General features: G+C 42.3%; 1 protein-coding gene across 1 annotated transcript in view; it reads left to right on the forward strand.

Annotated features, from left to right (window-relative positions):
• Positions 1–4,677, forward strand: part of TULP4 (TUB like protein 4) — a 143,616-nt gene extending 138,939 nt beyond the window's left edge. The window contains 3 exon segments of the mRNA XM_041423641.1: positions 1–238; positions 240–2,300; positions 4,058–4,677. The exon segment at positions 1–238 is cut by the window's left edge and continues 26 nt beyond it. Coding sequence (XP_041279575.1) covers positions 1–238; positions 240–2,300; positions 4,058–4,174 — 2,416 coding nt within the window. The 3' untranslated portion in view covers positions 4,175–4,677.
• The last annotated feature ends 13,660 nt before the right edge of the window (positions 4,678–18,337 follow it).

Consider the following 18,337-nt stretch of genomic DNA (forward strand, 5'->3'; position numbering starts at 1 on the left):
CGCCCCGCCGCCCCCCGCGCCCCCCGCCATCGCCCTGGCCGACCTGCGGGACCACGGCGAACGCGAGCATGAGCCCCCGCCCAAGGCCAAGGCCCCGCGGCCGGGGCCGCCGCTGGTGGAGGGGGACGCCGTCATCTTCGGGGCCGCTCAGGAGCTGCAGCTGAACAAGATGAACCCGCCGCCTCCCTACCCCGGCAGCATCCCCGCCGTGCCCGCCGCCCCCCCCCCCCCCCCCCCCCGGGCCCCCGCAGCCGCCCCTCGATCTCTGCCTCAAGAAGGGAGAGTTCTCCCTCTACCCGGCCGGGCACTACCAGACGCCCCTGGGGTACGAGCGGATAACGACGTTCGACAGCAGCGGGAATGTGGAGGAGGTGTGCCGGCCTCGCACCAGGATGCTCTGTGCCCAGAGCACCTACACCCTGCCGGGCCCCGGCAGCTCCGCCACCTTGCGCATCACGGCTGCCGAGAAGAAGATGCAGCAGCCCTGCGCCAGCGCCACCTTGAACCGGCTCACGGTCCCCCGTTACTCCATCCCAGCTGGGGACCCGCCGCCCTACCCTGACATTGCCAGCCAGCTGTCCCAGGGCAGAAGCATGGCACAGAGGCTGGACAGCAGTATCATTCATGCTACTCTGCGGAGGAACAGCAGAGAGGCAGCCCTGAAAATGGCTCAGCTGATGGATGGTCAGAGAGCCACCTTGCAACTTCCCCCTAAGGCCAAGAGCAACATTGTGTCAGCACAGTACCAGCAGAGAGTGCCCGCAGCCTTGTACACCTGCAGCCAGTGCAGCAGTGGCGGCGCTGGCAGCAGCAGCACTGCGAGCGCTGGCGGCGCGGGCAACATCGCTAGTGGCAATGCTGGTAGCAGCACTTCCAGCATTGGTGGCATGAGACCAGACCTGAGCACAGGGAGTGGCTCCCAGCACAGCTCTGTCATTGCTCACTCTGTCAGTACTTCACCTCTGGCCTCCCAGTCCTCCTACAGCTTGCTGAGCCCGCCCGACAATTCCCGTGACCGAGCGGATTATATCAACTCCGCTTTCACGGAGGATGAGGCCCTTTCTCAGCACTGCCCAGTGGAGAAATCAGTACGGCACGTACCCGTGTCCTTGACAGAGGCTACCCTAAGTGTAAAACGGCCGCCGCCGTACCAGTGGGATCCTATGGTGAGCGAAGAGATATGGGTTCCTCAGGAAAGGACATCTCAGAGCTCAGTGCCCAACCCTCTAAAACCTCCTCCACTCATCATTGGTCAAGCTCAACATCTGGATATGTCTCGAGTGCCATTTGTTTCCCCCAAGTCTCCAACCAGTCCCACTGCCACTTTTCAGACGAGTTATGGGGTCGGAGTACCTTACCCAGGAAGCTACAGTGCCCCACCCCTTCAGGGAATGCAGGCCCCCTGCTCCCCCAAAGAAGCTCTGGCCCCGACACAGTTTGCACAGCAGGAGCCCACAGTTGTGCTTCAGCCAGGTTATTCATCCAACCTCCCCTACTGCCCTTTGCCGCCCATGTACCCGGGAAGCAGCACCTGCTCTAGTTTACAGCTGCCACCGATCGCCTTGCACCCGTGGAGCTCCTACAGCGCCTGCCCACCCGTACAGAACCCCCAGGGCACCTTGCCCCCCAAGCCGCTCCTCGTGGTGGAGAAGCCGGTGATGTCTCCCCCGCCAGCAGAGCTGCAGGGCCACGTGGGCACAGAGGTAATGGTGGAGACGGCAGACACTTTCCAGGAGGTGCTCTCCTTGACAGAAAGCCCTGTTCCTCAAAGGACAGACAAATTTGGCAAGAAGAGCAGGAAACGCCTGGACAGTCGAGCCGAGGAAGGAAATGTGCAGGCTATCACTGAGGGCAAGGTCAAAAAGGAGGCAAGGACACTGACTGACTTCAATTCACTGATAGCCAGCCCTCGGCTGGGGAGGGAGAAGAAGAAGGTCAAGAGCCAGAAAGATCAGCTGAAGTCCAAGAAACTAAACAAGACAAATGAGTTTCAGGACAGTTCAGAGAGTGAGCCGGAGCTTTTTATCAGCGGAGATGAACTGATGAACCAGAGCCAGGGCAGTAAAAAGGGTTGGAAAACTAAAAGGAGTTTGAGGACAGCCAGTGAGCTGGATGAATTCAAGTGCCGGAAGGCCAGTGAGAAGGAGGATGGGCGACTGGGAAGCCAAGGCTTTGTGTATGTGATGGCCAACAAGCAGCCACTGTGGAATGAGGCAACACAAGTCTACCAGCTGGACTTCGGAGGGCGGGTGACCCAGGAGTCGGCAAAAAACTTCCAGATTGAGCTGGAAGGACGACAGGTAGGAAGGGTTGGCACACATTTGCTGGAATGGGGGCCAGGATGTGGGAAAGCTATGCCAGGAACAAGTTGTCACTCATGCTGCAGAGTGCCTCTTGCTTGTGTCAGCTGTTCCATGAGAAAAAAACTTTGCCATATGGTTGGTAAAAAACAGCTGTTGAAGGTCGAAGTTCAGGACGTAGGGTGAAGTTCAGCTGTAAAGTAAATACACAAAATATGTTTGGTCTTACTGCAGTCAGACATGGGAACAAGGGCCTCCTTTAGTCTGGCTGGCTCTCACTGCTGAAGGTTTTGTAATAAACACAATAGCTCTCTGCAGCAGTAGCTGCACTTGCCTTCACTGATGGTTGTGGATGGCAGCTAATTGAGCGAACACTGCTCCCTTCTTGCCCTGCTCACAAAGGTCTTGCCCTGCCCACATAGCTAGGCAGCACGTAGCTAAGGCAGTAAGCTTCCCTTCATGCCAAAATTTCCACTTGTGAGCAGCTACCAGGCCTCTGGGGTTGGCTCTTAATGCTAGAGGAGGGAGACACTGACCCACCCCAAAGTAAAGTGCTTCTGGGCCACTTTTGAACCACCTGTGGACAGAAGGATCAATGGCTACTTCAAAAAATCAAAATATTTCATTTTGGCCAGAGTGGAATGTTACTGCTACTACACCAAACCCAGGCTTGTAAGTGGTGCTAATTAGCAGGATGCTGGACTGAGATTCAGAAGACTCATTTTTATTTCCTTGTCCAGCTGTAAGTCACTTCTGGTTTACTAAAGATATCAAGACTCTCAACTTCCTCTGATTTAAGTTGGGAGTTAGATGTCCCAAGTATCCAACATGCATGACCAGTGGAAGTCTTTGGTTTTACTTGTATGAAACAACAGCTCAAAGGCAGTGATCACAGCCATTTGTACCCCTTTCTCCTTCAGTTAAATGGCTGTGGATATGTCCCCATGGGCATCTGTGCAAAACCGCCCAACCAATGGTTTTTTTCTTGCTGGGGGTAACAAAGCCTGCCTTGACTTGCACAGTCAGTTCCCAGTCTAGCTCAAGGATCTTTGCTGTAGAGCAAATAAAATCTGGATTTCTGATGAAGTGAATGAAAAAATAGTAATAATAGGCCAAACTTCAGATATTCCCTGTAGAAGAGCAATGAACAACCTGACTAGTTTTGCTTTTTTTGCATTTCAAACAGCTCTCACTGCCCCTTTGCTAATTAATTCTTGCTGTAATTATGTGCTAGTGAAGATATTTATGCAGAGGGAAACAGAACTGCAAAGAATGAACACCTTATCAGCTGTGAAGTGCTAGAGTAGGGAAATTGGCTATTCCCCTTCCCTGAAAGCTCCTTTCTTTGAAAACAAAATCTGTTTTCCTGATGCGTTGATGATAGGATATTTCCAAGGGAGTGACTGATGCTTTCCTGCAGGAAGCATGATGCTGGTGCACCCATATCTGCTGAAGTAATTGGTGACAAGCTACTTAAACCAATGCTGTATGCAGTCTGGCATATTTTATCAGTTTACTCTGGAGTGGAGTGAAATATTGCAGTCAAATACTCTATGCAGATGAAAAGTACAGTGCTGTTCTTTGGCATCATACTCCCTTCTGTCTGTAGCTCCAGTCATATTACCTGAGAAGGGGGGGTGTTTCTACAAAGCAGAAACATTTTGCTCTTATTCTCTTCTCTGTTTCCTTTTCTGTGGTTCATTTTTTTTTGACCTTGTTCTCTTTTCCCTTCCTTTTCCTTTTCCCCTGCTTCCCAGGTGATGCAGTTTGGAAGAATTGATGGCAATGCTTACATTTTGGACTTTCAGTATCCATTTTCTGCAGTGCAAGCCTTTGCTGTTGCTCTGGCTAATGTGACTCAACGCCTCAAATGAAAAAGCAGAGACTGGAGAGAAGAAAATGTTAACCTTCTCATAAAGTCCAAATGGAAAATGTCAGGGCAGCCTGCTTTAGGTGTGCAGAGATGCCTGGGAGTTAAGAAGGCAGTAAAACTGGAAAAGTCTCTTGGTGCCCACCAGAAGGGCATTAACTCTAATCAGTCACGGGGTGGAGGGTGGGGGGCTGTTTTCTGTTTGTTTGTTTGTTTGTTTGTTAGCTTGTTTTTTGGTTTCTTTTTCTTTTCAAGCGTTGTGCTGGGTCTCAGAAAGAACAAAGGGTTGAGAACCGTTCAGTGTTACGTGGAGAAGTGTGACTTTTGGCTTGTTGTGGTGGTTCTGCTGTGTGTGCTACAGTAGCTGATGTAAGCTCATGGGGGGATTAAAACAGACTGCTCTTTTTGATAGACTGCCTTATCTCATGCTATTCTTTTTAAAACAGGGAACATGACTTTTTTCTGGTCCAGTTTGTACTTCTACTGCTAAAAAATCAGTGATAGCAGTAAAAAAAGAAAAGAAGCTATAATACTTGAAGACATGTTTCTTCTCTGATACCTGCTATTAACTGAGTGCCACAGGTTCCAAGGAGGCTTATGTAGGTAAACATTTAATTTATAAACAGTGATGTATTACTCAGAAGAGAAAAAATTGTTTCCGGTGGGTGTTTCTCATGGTTTAGGAATGGTTTTCCCCAGTTTAGTATTTCCACCAAAACACTCCAAGCCATGCACTCCGCACTCACTGCCCCCTCCCCTTTTCCCTTCCCTGAGTTGGATGGAGAGGAGAATTGGAGGCACAAAAGGTAAAGATCACAGGTGGAAAGAAGAACGATTTACTGCAAACAGCAGTGAAATAAGAAACCAAACAGTAACAGCAGAGTTACTAACAAAGAGTTAGTAACAGAGTTAATAACAGAGTTAATACAGAGTGTTAATAACAGAGTGCATGAGAGGTGAAGGATTCACACGTGTGCTCACCACAGGGGAGCCTCTGCCAATACCTGACTGTGCTGCCACACTATGGGACCCCTTCCCATGGCCCCAGAAAATGATGGGGGGTGGTATAGAATAACCTTTGGGTTGTAGCCATTCCTTCTCCTGGCTACTGCAAAAATTAACTCTGTCCTGTCTAGAGCCAAGTTTTGAGAACCCACCATATCAAAGAAGTTGATGTCTGCTTGTTTTGTATGCTGTTGAGGGGGATAAACATCTTGCAGTAGGTGACAGAAGACAGAGGAGCAGTTACAAGCACTGCTTCTTTTGTTACTGGCATAAACATCTTTCTGTAGGTGAAAAAAAACTGGAGAGGAAATAGTCACGAGCGTTGCTTTTCTGTTCACATTGTTCAGCAGTATTCTATAATTTGGCCGGTAGCTGGGAGAGGTACAGTGTGATCAGATGTACCTCTGAGGCCGTGCCTGTGCTTGCTCCTCATTTCAGTGTGTTTACACCGTGTAAACAAAGCTTTTCCAGCAGATGAGAAGACCCAATCTATTCAGTCCTCTTAGCAATCAGTATCAATCAAGTCCTACAACAGTGCTTGAATTAGGAAGGAGACAGAAGTGTAGCAAGTCATTACAAGAAGAAATTTCATCAGGGAAAATTCCTCTAAATTCATTGGAAGAAACAACATCATGGCTGGCCGGAGAACAAATGAGTTGAAAGAGAAAGGAAAAATTGGACAGAATCATGTCTTTTGTCACCCACCTTGCTACTCGCTCCGGCTAAGAGCAGGAAGCCAGTGTCTGCCTGGAGTGTGACGGAGGAAAGCTTAATACCAGTAGTATGACTGTGCAGTTCTCTCTGGTGCACATGTGGATATGTTGAGCATTTCAGAAGGTTGCTTGCACAGAAGAGTTTCTTTGTTGTCCTTGTGTTGTGCATATGTTTACTTGCTTTTTCTTTTTTCTCCTCGTCAGCATTTTGCTACAGAATATGTTTCGATATGGAGATAGTTTCACCAGTAATGTAACACCCAAACTATTCATATAATTATTTGGACATTAGATTACAAAACATCCCAGCATATTTTTGTAAAAATTGATCTTTTGGAGTTAAAAGATAACTGGGAAAGATATGCTGGTTGAGATGTCAACAGCTGCTTTATCTTTCATACACGATTTAGGTTCTTTACTTGAAAAAGCCCATATAACTTAAGATGAATATGTGTGATTTTCTCTTTGTTTTTCTTGAGTCCTAATAGTAGGGCCGATGTGTGTTGTCTTTTATTTATTCTAGAGGAACATTTCACATAAGACCCTGCTGTAGTAGAAATTGCCAGTATGCAGTGAGCTGCTAACTTGTGCTCTGCTGAGGTCTCCAGAGCTGTCCAGTGGAGAGGAGCAATGCCAGCAGAGAAGTTTCAGAGAGTTGCCAGGGGAGGTGATGAGTTAGGCTGGATAATGCCCCACAGGGTAGATCCAGAAAAAACCACCTGTGAGATGGTGTTGTTGGAGGGAGGAAGGAGAAGTAGGAAGGAAGGAGTGGGGCAGTAGATGGTACCATGCCTGGTTATCCCAAAGCTTAGCAGCTTCTGCTTGTGTGTGGGAGTGGTCAGGCTCAACATTACCCTTGGCATCTATCAGATTGCTGGGGTTTTTTAATTAATTAATTTTGTTTTCTTTAATTGTCTGGGCCCACTTGTGTTCTTTTTCATGTGTTTGATTTATTCAGCAGTTTGAGTGCCTGTATGTATAATGTGTGTGGAGCAGAGGAACTGAAATAGATTTGGTTCTGGTCCCTTGAAAATCAATGGAATGTTTCACTTGTTGGTTTTTATTGAAGAAACAGTATTAAGCCCTTGGTCTGTATTGAGTTACATACTCTAAAAACAGTAGGTTGAATTCTTAGTCCACTGATTCCAGTACACAAGGAGGGAAATTGGCTGATGAGAGGCCTCACCTGCCCTAAGGTCTGTGCTAACCAGCTGTAGTAGTGTTTGACAGGCACACAGTGAACACTGCAAGACAAGAAACATACCAGGGCTGGCTTGTTTGCTTGCTGAGGGAAGGGCCTCTTAGTCATATGTCAGAAATACTCAGCTGGAAGAACATCACCAGCCAAAATTGTTAGCATGTGGAAACAACGTGAATGTTCTTTTCTGAAGAAAATCTAATCTAATTAAGGACTTCTGCTTGCAGTTTCTTTAACCTTCCAGTGAGTAGTATTCCTCTTCACTTTGTTTATGGCCAATTTTTTCCAGTTATCAGTAGTTTTATTCTAATGGAGACCCAAGAATTGAAACCAATAAAACAAGTAACAGAGTTAGTAATTTGGTTTCATTGGTCCAGGTCATGATTGCATCCTTCTGACAGCACTCACAATGAGCTTAGAAAGAGCTCTGGTTTCTGCCCCAGCAAAGAACAAGGAATAATTGCCAAAAAATTGGGAAAATAAATGCCATTTCCAGCATCCTTTCCATTTACTTGTCAGAAAGATAAGTAAGATAAGATCGTCTTTTATCTTTTTGAAAGTAATTTAGCCGAGTCTCTTTAATTAAGGATTTTAATATGTAGAGAATCCCCAATATCAGAGAGAGAAAATACTCTCAAATAGATAGAATTTTAATGAAAGGAATAGTAAATACATAGAAATCTGAGTGTGCAACTGGATCCTAAATTATAAAAAGAACACATGAAAGCCATTTTATTTTCAATTGAGATACAATATAGGAAACGAATGTAAGAATATCCCCCCTTAGTCACTTAAAATGTGAAGACTGCTATTGCATTCAGCCAATAGATATTACATTTTCTATTTTGTTAGTAAAACCCAGGTTCTCTGTAGGTAACTTAAGTACTTTTAGGAAGAATGTATCAAAGTGTTCAGAAATATCTAGTTCTTTTATGCATGCAGTAATTTCCACCGAAAGGATGTAAAGGATATTTTTTCCAAAGCTTATTTTTTTCAGTTGTGCAATAATTTTAACAGTCTAGGGAATTTGTTTTGTTTCTCTTGGGTTGTTTTTTTGTTTTGTTTTAGTTTGGGTTTGATTTTTCTGTAGGGAGTTTTGAGTGGTTTTTTTGAAGATAATTTAATGCAGATTTCCTGTTAATGTCCAAAAACCAAATTATTTTTCTTGCGTAATGTAATGAGTGATTTAGGGATTATTTTTTTACTATGTATCAGTGAGTTATACACATTTATTTATATTTAAAGAGCATCGTTGTAAGCAATTGTTTGCTAGCAGTTATATTTTGCTGCAAGAAATTAAAAAGGCTTCTAGGAAGACCTGGTTTTGCTGGATAATATGCAAAAACTTCATAATGCAGGCAAAAGTATTTTTTGGCAGCTAAACGCAATGAGTTTGCTATGGAGAGCTGTGCAGACTACAAAGAGTCTAGGTGAGTTCTTTAGGACCTGCAGAAATCTGTCCTCTGTTTTCCTTCTTTATTTGTAACTATACTCTGCTTGGGAGTGGCTTAAAAAGTAGAAGGCATGGTTTGCTTTTCCTGAGGTACAAGATAAGGTGGGTTAGGTGATAAGAGAGGGTGTAACAACAGGGCTGTTTGTAAGAAGGCCGCTGTAGTTCAGTAGGGTTTGGTGATGGCACAGGTCAGTGCCAGGTGGAGGTACAGGCAGACTAGCTTGGAATCAGCTGAGGCACAAGGAATAATGTAGCAGTTTCCTCTGAAGCATTTTCCCCTGCTCAGCCTAACAGTGCTCCTTCTACAGCTGGGCTCAGCTGCTTCCAGCACTGCCACAGTGCTTCTGGCAGGTGCTGCACGGAGCTCATGGAGGTGTGCCCTGACGTTGCCTGCAGCAGCTTTGCCTCTTCAACACGCTCCACGGGAGACCTGTTGGAGCAGGTGTTCCTCCACTCATCCTCTAGGTGTGCTCCAAGAGCAGCATGAAGCTGCCATGCAGTCTGGCTGCAGCAGCTTTGGGCAGGGAGAGCCCTGGTGCCAGTCAGCAGCCACGGTGTCCATTGGAAGTCAGAATCTGCTCTGCTGGAGTTGCAAAGGGATGAAACCAAAAACCTGATAATATTGAAAAAATAATGGTGATAGCCTGGGAATATTATTATCTCAAACAGAATCTAAAAATTGATATTTAAAGTCTGGCATAAATGGAGTAGCAAATTTTAGCTTTAAGAATTCATGTTTCTGCAACATCCTGAAACTATGAGAAGGTGGGGGTAATAGAGGGGAAAAAAAAGGAATTATCACATTAGCAATTTTGCACTCAGTTCCAGAGACCACAGTAACATGTGCCATGGGCTGCCTGAATATCAGTAAATCTGCACACGGGTTCATCTCAGTTACAAAAGTTTCCTGTGACGCAGCCACAGGTAAAACAGTGTTTTTATGAAGATGCATGAAGGTCTACAGGTGTTGGACAAGGATACCTAACTTTGCTGAAGCCTTCAGCCTAAACTTTCCATAGATCCAGGCTTTCCTTGAAATGTCTTTTTAGTGTCCTCTCAGAAATTACAAACAGATTTTGGAGCTTGCCTGACTGTTGCCTCAGACAATTTCTGTGCATTTGCTTTTTGCAGTCTGATGTGTGTGATCCTATGTTACCTTGGTGCCCTCTTACCTCTCAGAAACATTTTACATCCTCATATAAAAAGAGCAGAAAGTGCAAAAACTGATTTGATGAAGTGAAAGGGGAGAGAAGACACAGTAAATTTTCATTAACTTTTAAGAATGTTTCCCAGAGCAGCAGTTAGGAATTGCATGTCTCCAGGGCCCACATTACTCCAGACCAGTAAATCAGACTTGGAGATTGGTAAGAGGTGAGACTCCTGTGTGGCATGCTGACAGAGGGCCAACTTCCAGCCTCACTACATGGTTACACCAAGATACATGAGAGACCAGAATCCAACCCAAAAGGTACTTCCCCATTACTTTGTGATTGTAAGGTAAAGATGACTTGTATGGCCCAAGGAAATTATAGAGCATTATCCAATGGCCGTGTTGACAGCTCAATATAACCCCCCTTGAAGAATGCTCGAAGTAAAATCCTGGCCACAGGGTAGTCATTCAGATTTTTGACTTTTATTCCCTTTTCTAGTATTCCATCACAGGACAGGAGGGCAAGCTGTTTATGTTATTTAGAGATTGGTTTTCCCAGTGTAAGAGAGCAAGTCACCTCTACTGCTTACAAAAATGGGAAAATTCTAGTATACAAATTGGTTTTTGTGTTCATGTCTCTTCCCCTTCAAGGCACAAACATTCATTAGTAAATACCAATTTGGAGTCTTGCTGCCCTCAGGAGTAGTCTGCAGGGAGGCACCACAAGTCCTCTTTACAGGATTGGAACTTACATGCACCATTCTCAAAGGAATAAAATTAATTACTACTTGTGAACAATGGTCTATGTGAATTATTTTGTCTTTGTATTTATTTAATTTTCTTCTTAAGAAGTCCCACAGAGATGTTTTTAAGATGAAAAGACTGCTTTCCCTGTTGCCTGATGTTACTGAAGATCTATCAGGAGTTTCTTTGGGCAGTTTGATTGTTGCTGCATCTAGAAAATTTTTAAGGCAAAAGCAATTAATGAAACAAAAGAATGAAATACGATTCAGTGAAGCAATTCTTGCTAAGAAAACTAAAAGCTTCACCCTTTAACTTTTGATTTTGCAAATGAATTGGTAATGAGAAATTTGTGTTTCAAGGCAAATTGATTGTTTGGGAGTACTATGAAAGTGCACTGGTTTGCTGACACAGAGCTGACTGCAGGATCAAGAAAACACGCTTTTGTGAGACAAAATTAAATAAATGAAAACACCAAATACTTACCTATCCAGAGTATCCAATGAAGATTTAGATGGTGTGATGTCAAAGCCTGCCAGTCTGTTCTTAATCCTCTGGTTTACAGTTTTAAAATACGGACTGATCAGCAATTCTAAATCCTGACAAAGGTTGTCTGTTTTATTTGGAATTTTATCTGACTGGCCAAATAGATGGCTTAAGATACAGATAAAGTAATAATGAGAGAGAAACACTTTGGAACAGTGTGTAGACACCCGAGTTTCAAGTATTTCACAGGAATAATTCTCGGCCAGTAATTCTTACCTATGTTGTTTGAAGCTATTTGTTCAGAACGTTTCTAACTTGCCCTTTGTTTGTTAAGTTTGCTTGATACTTGATTTGCCTTTGGTTGCTTTTCATTTCTGTTTCACTATTTCAGCATTTGCTGCTTCTTTTTCTGTTTGTGTGTTGTGTGTTTGGGGAAGGCTATGTCTGTTCAAGATCTCGTTGTTTATTGTAGATAAAATATATGGTGTTGTGGAATAGCATGGGGATGCATTCGGTTGAAAAGGCACTGTAGTGTTTCCTGAAAAAGAAGGGGAGTTGCATTTGTTTATAAATGCATTATTTTGGTACTATAACTTTGAAAGTGATTTGGGATTTTTTTGCTTTTTTTTGCCTTGTTTTTTTTTTTTTTTTTTTTTTTTTTTTGGTTTTTTTTTTTTTTTTGGTTTGGTATTTAATTTTCCTTTTAAATTTAATGAGCATAGAGTCATGCAGGTGCATGCATTCTTAAGTGAGCAAGCCCAGCATGTTTTTCTTAAGGCTTTTGAAAATTTGGTACACCATTTGTGAATTTTACTTACCTAGACTATTTTTTAATTATATTTCTTTTCAATCTCCTTTTTTTTTTTCCCCCCCTGAATATACCGTGGTATACTTGGTTTCCACTGTACTTAAAAACTACCCTGATCTGCCTCTCCTTTTATGTATCTTGTGTAATGGATTTTGCAGGAGGTGCCTAGAAAGTATTGTTGGTTTCCCTATAAAAGTGTGGTTTGTCCAGATTCTTTACTGTCTACATGATTGAGAGATGGACTGATTGCCCTATTTTTCCTTGATGATTTGGAGTTGTAAGAGTTGTCCAGCTGTTGCTTAATAAAATTTTGCAGACTAGAAAGTTGCTGATTTGTTTCTGTTGCATTCTGCATCTTGTCAAGCACCTTAAATGCTTTTAAAGCAGATGATAAATCTGTGCTGGAACAACCTGAATAACAACCAGCCAGATGCCATTGCACTTTCTCTTTTCAGGAACCATACCCACAAATTCCACTGAATGTGCGTGTGTACCAGCCCCATCATACCTTGTGTCATTCACAGGAGAGGATGGATGGCAAAGATTTTTCTGGTGGTAATGTTCCTATTTGCTTGAATATCAGCTGGTTCTTGTGATATTTCTACCCTGCTTGCTTTCCTTTTTAAGGAAATTACTTTTGGGATTTGTGTACTTCTGATTTTGTCTTTGATAAACTGAAAACCTTAACATCACCATAAGGGATTTCCTCTGTCCTGTCATCTTTAACAACAAATGCTGTGATGGCCAGTATTTATTATCTGGTTTCTTTTAAAAAAAAAAAAAAAGCATTTTGGGAACAAATAAAACAAACAAAGGTGGTAAAGTAGCTCACCTTGCCTGATAAACATTCCAGCTATGGCACAAATGAGAAAATCCTGGCATGGATCCTCATAATGGACCCAGGTTACCACTGGAGTTTTGCAGGGGTCTGTGCTGGAGCCTCACCTCTACACCATATTCATGGGTGTAGAAGAAGTTTGAACATTGAGCTACAAAGTTTATCAATGATGTGAATTATTCAAAATAGTAAAGGCAATGGGCAGTTGTCAAGAATCTCAGAAAGTCATCATGAAACTTGGCAATGAAACGGCAGGTGAAACACAGCAGAGGTAAATGTGAAATGTTACATGTGGGGAAAAACAATCCTAATTTCATATTTTCAATAGTGATCTCTGCAGCACTCTCTGTTACTCAGGAGAAACCTTTTGACACAATGATAGATAGTGCTCTGAAAACATCAGGTTGGTGCTCAGCAGCAGTCAAAAGAGGAAACTAAAATATTGGTAATGACTGGGACAAGAGCTGACAGCAAAGCAAAAAACTATAAAATTGCAGTGCACTGCACTTCACTTACTGTGCAGTGCTGGTCACAGAAAAGGGAGAGATGTAGAGAAGATTCACAGAAGTGCAGCAGAAGGCACAAATCAGCATCTACATGAGGAATTAGTGTGAAGTCTAGAACCCTTCACCCTGGAAAAGAAACAGCTTAAAGGAATTGCTAAAGAACAACCAGAACAGAAGTAGTGTTGAAAGGTGGATAGGGATTATCTGTTGTCTCTTCCTGCAGAAGAACTAGGAACTATACAATTAAAATAAAGGGAAATACTAGAGGGGCAGAAAAGCAAAGAAAAGGAGGAGGTTCTTCAAGGAAGTCAGCAGCCAAACCCTCTTTGCCAGAGGATGCTGTGATACAAGGAGTTCACAAGAACTCAAAGACTGGGAAAGTATATGAATGAGAGATCCACTGAGACACGAAGCAATCTACCACAGGAGTTAAAGGTTCCCTGAGCTAAGAATAGTCAGATGCTGGGAGATTATTAGGGGAAATACCAAGTGAATTTGCTCTGTTGTCATTCTTCCCAAGGAATCTGCAAACGGCAATTGTAGGAGACAAGACACTGGGCTTTGCTGGAATTTCACTGTGAATGATTGTCACTGTACGTCAGCCCTTCTAAACCAGGCCTAAACCTGGAGTGACAGGCTCTGGGAAGAGGAGAAAGGGAAGAGTCCCAGCCTTGTGCCAGAATGCTTTGCACTGCAGCTGTGAAAAGTCCTCTTCTAGCTCAGAGGAGTGCTGGGGCCCTGCCAGTGCTCATTAAATCTTCCTTAGTCAGCTAAGGCATATATCGGAGTTATCAGATATGTTTTCAGATCAAACTGAACTTCTACTAAAATGCAGAAATTATGCAATTAATTGTTAAGTTTGGACACAGAGAAATGGAACAGCAATACAGCTTTTGGTCATGGCACTCTGCTTTGGCCTTTTGCTTTTTTGCTTTGGTTATAGTGCCAGTGTTTACCTGAATTAGTATCTGGCCAGGTGAGCTGAGCTGATTACACAGTTTCCTTATAGGTCAAGGTTCCAGAAGTTTTCAGGTTTTTCCTTCTTTGTGAAGGATATTGACTTAAAATATAGTCATCTTCTGCTTCCCTGCCCTTTTTTTTGTGTTAATTTGGGGGTGTTCTGGCAGCTACAGCACTGGTAATTGATTCAGTCAGGGTAACAATCTGTATCTGCTTTGCTCAAGGGAGCTGAGCAGGTGCAGTTTGGTTTGTTGTTCCAGAAGGTGGGTTTTGGAATGCCCCTTTCTGCTGGGTGCAACCAGCTGCAGTAACACATGTTGTCACTTGCAGTTTGTAAATAAACGTCAGGGTTCTTGCAGCACCTTCTCCACATGTTGGAGAAATGTGAATAAAAGAACGCTGGAGCTGTAACTGCCTCTGGAGGGAGAGGAGGTATGAAAGGAGGCAAACAGATCTGGGGAGGTGGCTTGTGGGGAGACAGCTACTGAAACATGCCTGCCTGGAAATAGCAGGTGATGCAAATGCAAAATTTATGGGTAATGGGGGCTGCAGCAAACAACTAAAAATATAGACCTTTAGGAAAATACCCTAGGAAGGTTCCTGTCATTGTTTGCTTGCCTTGTAGAGGGACTAACAGCATTTGCTTATTTATATGATTGTGGTTGTTGGTAATAACACAATCTTGTTTTTATGATTTGAGTGAACACAAGGCTGATTTATGCTTACTGCTGCCTGTTGTAGAGATCAGGATGCGCAGGCATTGAGGGAACAATATTTAATCTGGGGCTTTTAAAAGACAAGCTGGTAATACAGCAACTATACATGTAATTAAGTTTGTATATACAATTTAATAACTACTGGCTAGATCATGAACTTTTTCACCAAGACAGGTTATTGCTGTTGATGTTCTCTCCATTTTATATTTGCATTCCTACCAAAATAACTATTGTTAATAAAATAGCAATCTTTACTTACTGCTTATTTTTTCAAAAGCAGCCCAGCTTTCATTATGAAATTTTAATGGCATAGGAAGCTAAGTAATTACCTAGTTGTGAGAGAGTTGTACAAGATTAGAAAAAAAGCCAAAACAACCTGGAGCACTTCATACCAATCATAAATCATCTCAGACCTTTCATCTTGCTCCTATCCTTTATAGATGTCTATTGCATATCCTCATTTTCTGTTTTGTTTAAAACTGACAAATTTCAAATCTTTGTTAGATCAAAGGGAAATCAATTCATCTAGGGGAATGTTTTGCTTTGTTGCATCTCCTGATACTTGTATCCTTTCCAGCTGTTCCACATTTTCTTCCATTTATCACTTCCCCATGGATAAGGAGGAAAGTTAGATTTGAACTCCAGGAAGTAACATTTCTTTGTTCTCCTTCCTCATTGCTCTCTGTGGCAATAGTCCTCTCTCTTAAAACAAGAGTTTAGTCATTCTCTTTGTTGCACAGTTTTGGTGAGATTAATTTCTTCCTTTTTCTTTCAATGCCATTTAGCTATTTTTAACTTTTTGTAATCTGAAAGAATGTTTATTTTAGAGAAGAGTCTGTACAAGGCAGTTATAACCAAAGGAAGATGCTAAATATGATTTAAATGTCATGGAGTTTTCTAATTGCCTCATGGAGAGGCAGCCAAATGCAGAGTCTCATCTGCAAAAGTCATGTAACTCTGATTTGACTTTTAAGTGATTTCTCCATCTCATTTATGATTTTTTACTAATGAGGGAAGCATCCTTGTTTTCATCAGATCTATGAACATATCTTAGGATTTTTGTCCTTGAGCTGATGTGGCAGCTAGTGTCATCTGATGTGGCAAATGGCACATGTTGTCACTTGTAGTTTGTAAATAAACTTGAAGCTTCTTGTGTCATTTTAACAGGTTTTAATTTTATGGCTTAGAGGGTCTCTGAAGCCAAGATTCCAGTTTTGTTCATAAACCCACAGCTAGTATTGCTGTTTATATGATAGTGATAATTTTATCTGAAGTTTAAACAATACACAGGTAGATTTGTGCATTTTAGTAGATTTGTGTCAAAAGAATACAAGTGTGAAAAGAGAGAAGACATCTTTCTAAAACCCACAGCACAAATATAATTCACACTGGAAGTTCTGCTGTAAACTTCAGAAGTTCCTGATGCTGACAGTGTCCTCTCAACTGCCAGAATCCACAATTAGATTTCACTTTTGGAGATTATGGAAAACTCAAGCAAGAGCAAAAATGACACAGAGTGAGACACTATCATCAGAAGCATTGCAGTTTATGCATGACAAAAAAGTTCTCCAAAGAGCAAGGCAGTAAATCTGAGAAAGGAGAGGTTTCTGGGAAGTCAGAGAAGATGTGGGATGGGGGACCAGTAGGATATGAGGCAGAATGTCAAGTAGGGACAAAAAAACCTCCTGAATGATGAGCATAAATCACTTGTATTCAGATATATCAATGAAAAATCCACAATGATGGTCATCTATGACATCATCACGAGAAAGATACTGGCCATGGAAGCTTTTTTCTGTGGAAATTTTTACTGTGTGAATATTAAATGTGAAAAGAATCAAAAATACAGTGGTAGATGGTGGGAATGATGGCCTCAAGTCTAAATATTCTGAAATAGAAAATGTTGCATAGTAAGAGCAATTCCCATTCCATAAGACATTTTCTTATGGAATTTATTTCTTCTTGTGGAATTCTTAATTATTCAAAGATAATAAAAATTAACAACCTCATAGAAAGATTGCTGGCATCTCTGAAGTTATAAGCAAGCCAGTGAAGAAAAGATCCTAGATGTGCATCTGGATAGGTCTGAAAAATTAAAACATGGAATTCATGAAGATAAATCAATATTTATGATGTGCCAAAAGCTGCTGCATTAATCTACTATGTGTGGATCCCTGAGTGCAAGACACAAAGTTGAAAACAATTTCATCAAAAGAAAAGATGATTATCATTATTTTGACAACTGATGATGGATCTCTACATTCTTTTGGAAGAATTCTAGTGTGGCATGCAACTGAGAAGTAATCAGCAGAAGAAATTCAAAGAGCAAGATGTACAATGAAATTTGCTTTTAAGATTTTTAAGTTAGGCAATAATTATATGAATGAGTTAGTAATCATACAGTGCAACTGACAGCCACGATTTAACTGATTAACTTAAGATAACTCTTGAAGAGATAGTAAATATGACTTCAAAATATCAGGTGAGTGTTAAAACTTTGCTAGAAAAGTTTGAGGGCACAGTGGTGTGAATGAGGCAGATGCTGTTAATCCATGTACTGCTCAGCCAATTTCCTCTCTGATGTTGTTGATAAAATATTAAAGTCTGTAAGGTTAAGGAAGAAGAACATAATGATACCAGGAGGAATTGTTTTAGACATGATTCAGCTGCATAAAAACATCATAACTAAACATGCAAGTAGACAAATAAAATGCATTCAAGGACCAACAGAAAGAATGGAGTTGGAAGGTACTTGGGGAAGGACACTGAGGAATTTCCTAGGAAAAATACAAATTGTTGTACAACAGAGATTAAGGATTCCCTGTGTATTCCCTAGGCACTGGCAACCCTGGATTGTTACAAATGTGATTCCTGCTGATGTCATCGTCTCTGTAACTACAGAATGAATTTAATCCAAAGACTGAAGTGATAGCTAAGTGCTGACATCATCAGGCCATTAGCACTAACCATGTGAAGCTGCAAAATTCATGGAATGTTTGATATTTCCAAAAGATGGTAGAAAAAAGAGAAAGATTCAGATTGATGCAACAGAGGGTGCAAAACATGTTTATTTCAAGAACAGAACTGTGGAAATCAGAAGAACATAGAACTGTGTAGCTATGGAAAAAGGTTTTTAATCCCATCAACAGCCAATCCTCATCAAATTTATGGCAAAACAGCCACAATTACCACTGAAGACTTATTTCCCAGCTTGAATTTAGCCTGGGATGCAGCAGTTTTCTATCTTAGCCAGAATGCCTGATGATTAAAGCACAAGCCTGGACAAGATTCACAGGCATCTGTGAAGTCAAATGCCCCCTGAGGCTGATGTTTGTGGATCTGAAACAAGCCTCTGTGTCTTGTTTGGGTTGTTAACACTGCTGGGAGTGAGGAAAAGTTGGGAGGCAGAAAGCTCATGCAGGTGTAGTACCAAGAACTGGAGAGTGCATCGGATGTCTTTGAAACATACCTGAGGTGAAACCCTGTGGTGGGCACAAGTGTTGGTGTCACTTGGTTCCTTGTACTGGCCTTTCTTCCAGAAGGGGTGAAGTAGGTCCCTGCTGTCCGTGGGCATGCGCTGTGTGAAGTTACAC

The sequence above is a fragment of the Onychostruthus taczanowskii genome, unplaced genomic scaffold (assembly GCF_017590055.1).
Source record: "Onychostruthus taczanowskii isolate IOZ18803 unplaced genomic scaffold, ASM1759005v1 scaffold8, whole genome shotgun sequence".
In the NCBI taxonomy this organism is placed as follows: domain Eukaryota; kingdom Metazoa; phylum Chordata; class Aves; order Passeriformes; family Passeridae; genus Onychostruthus; species Onychostruthus taczanowskii.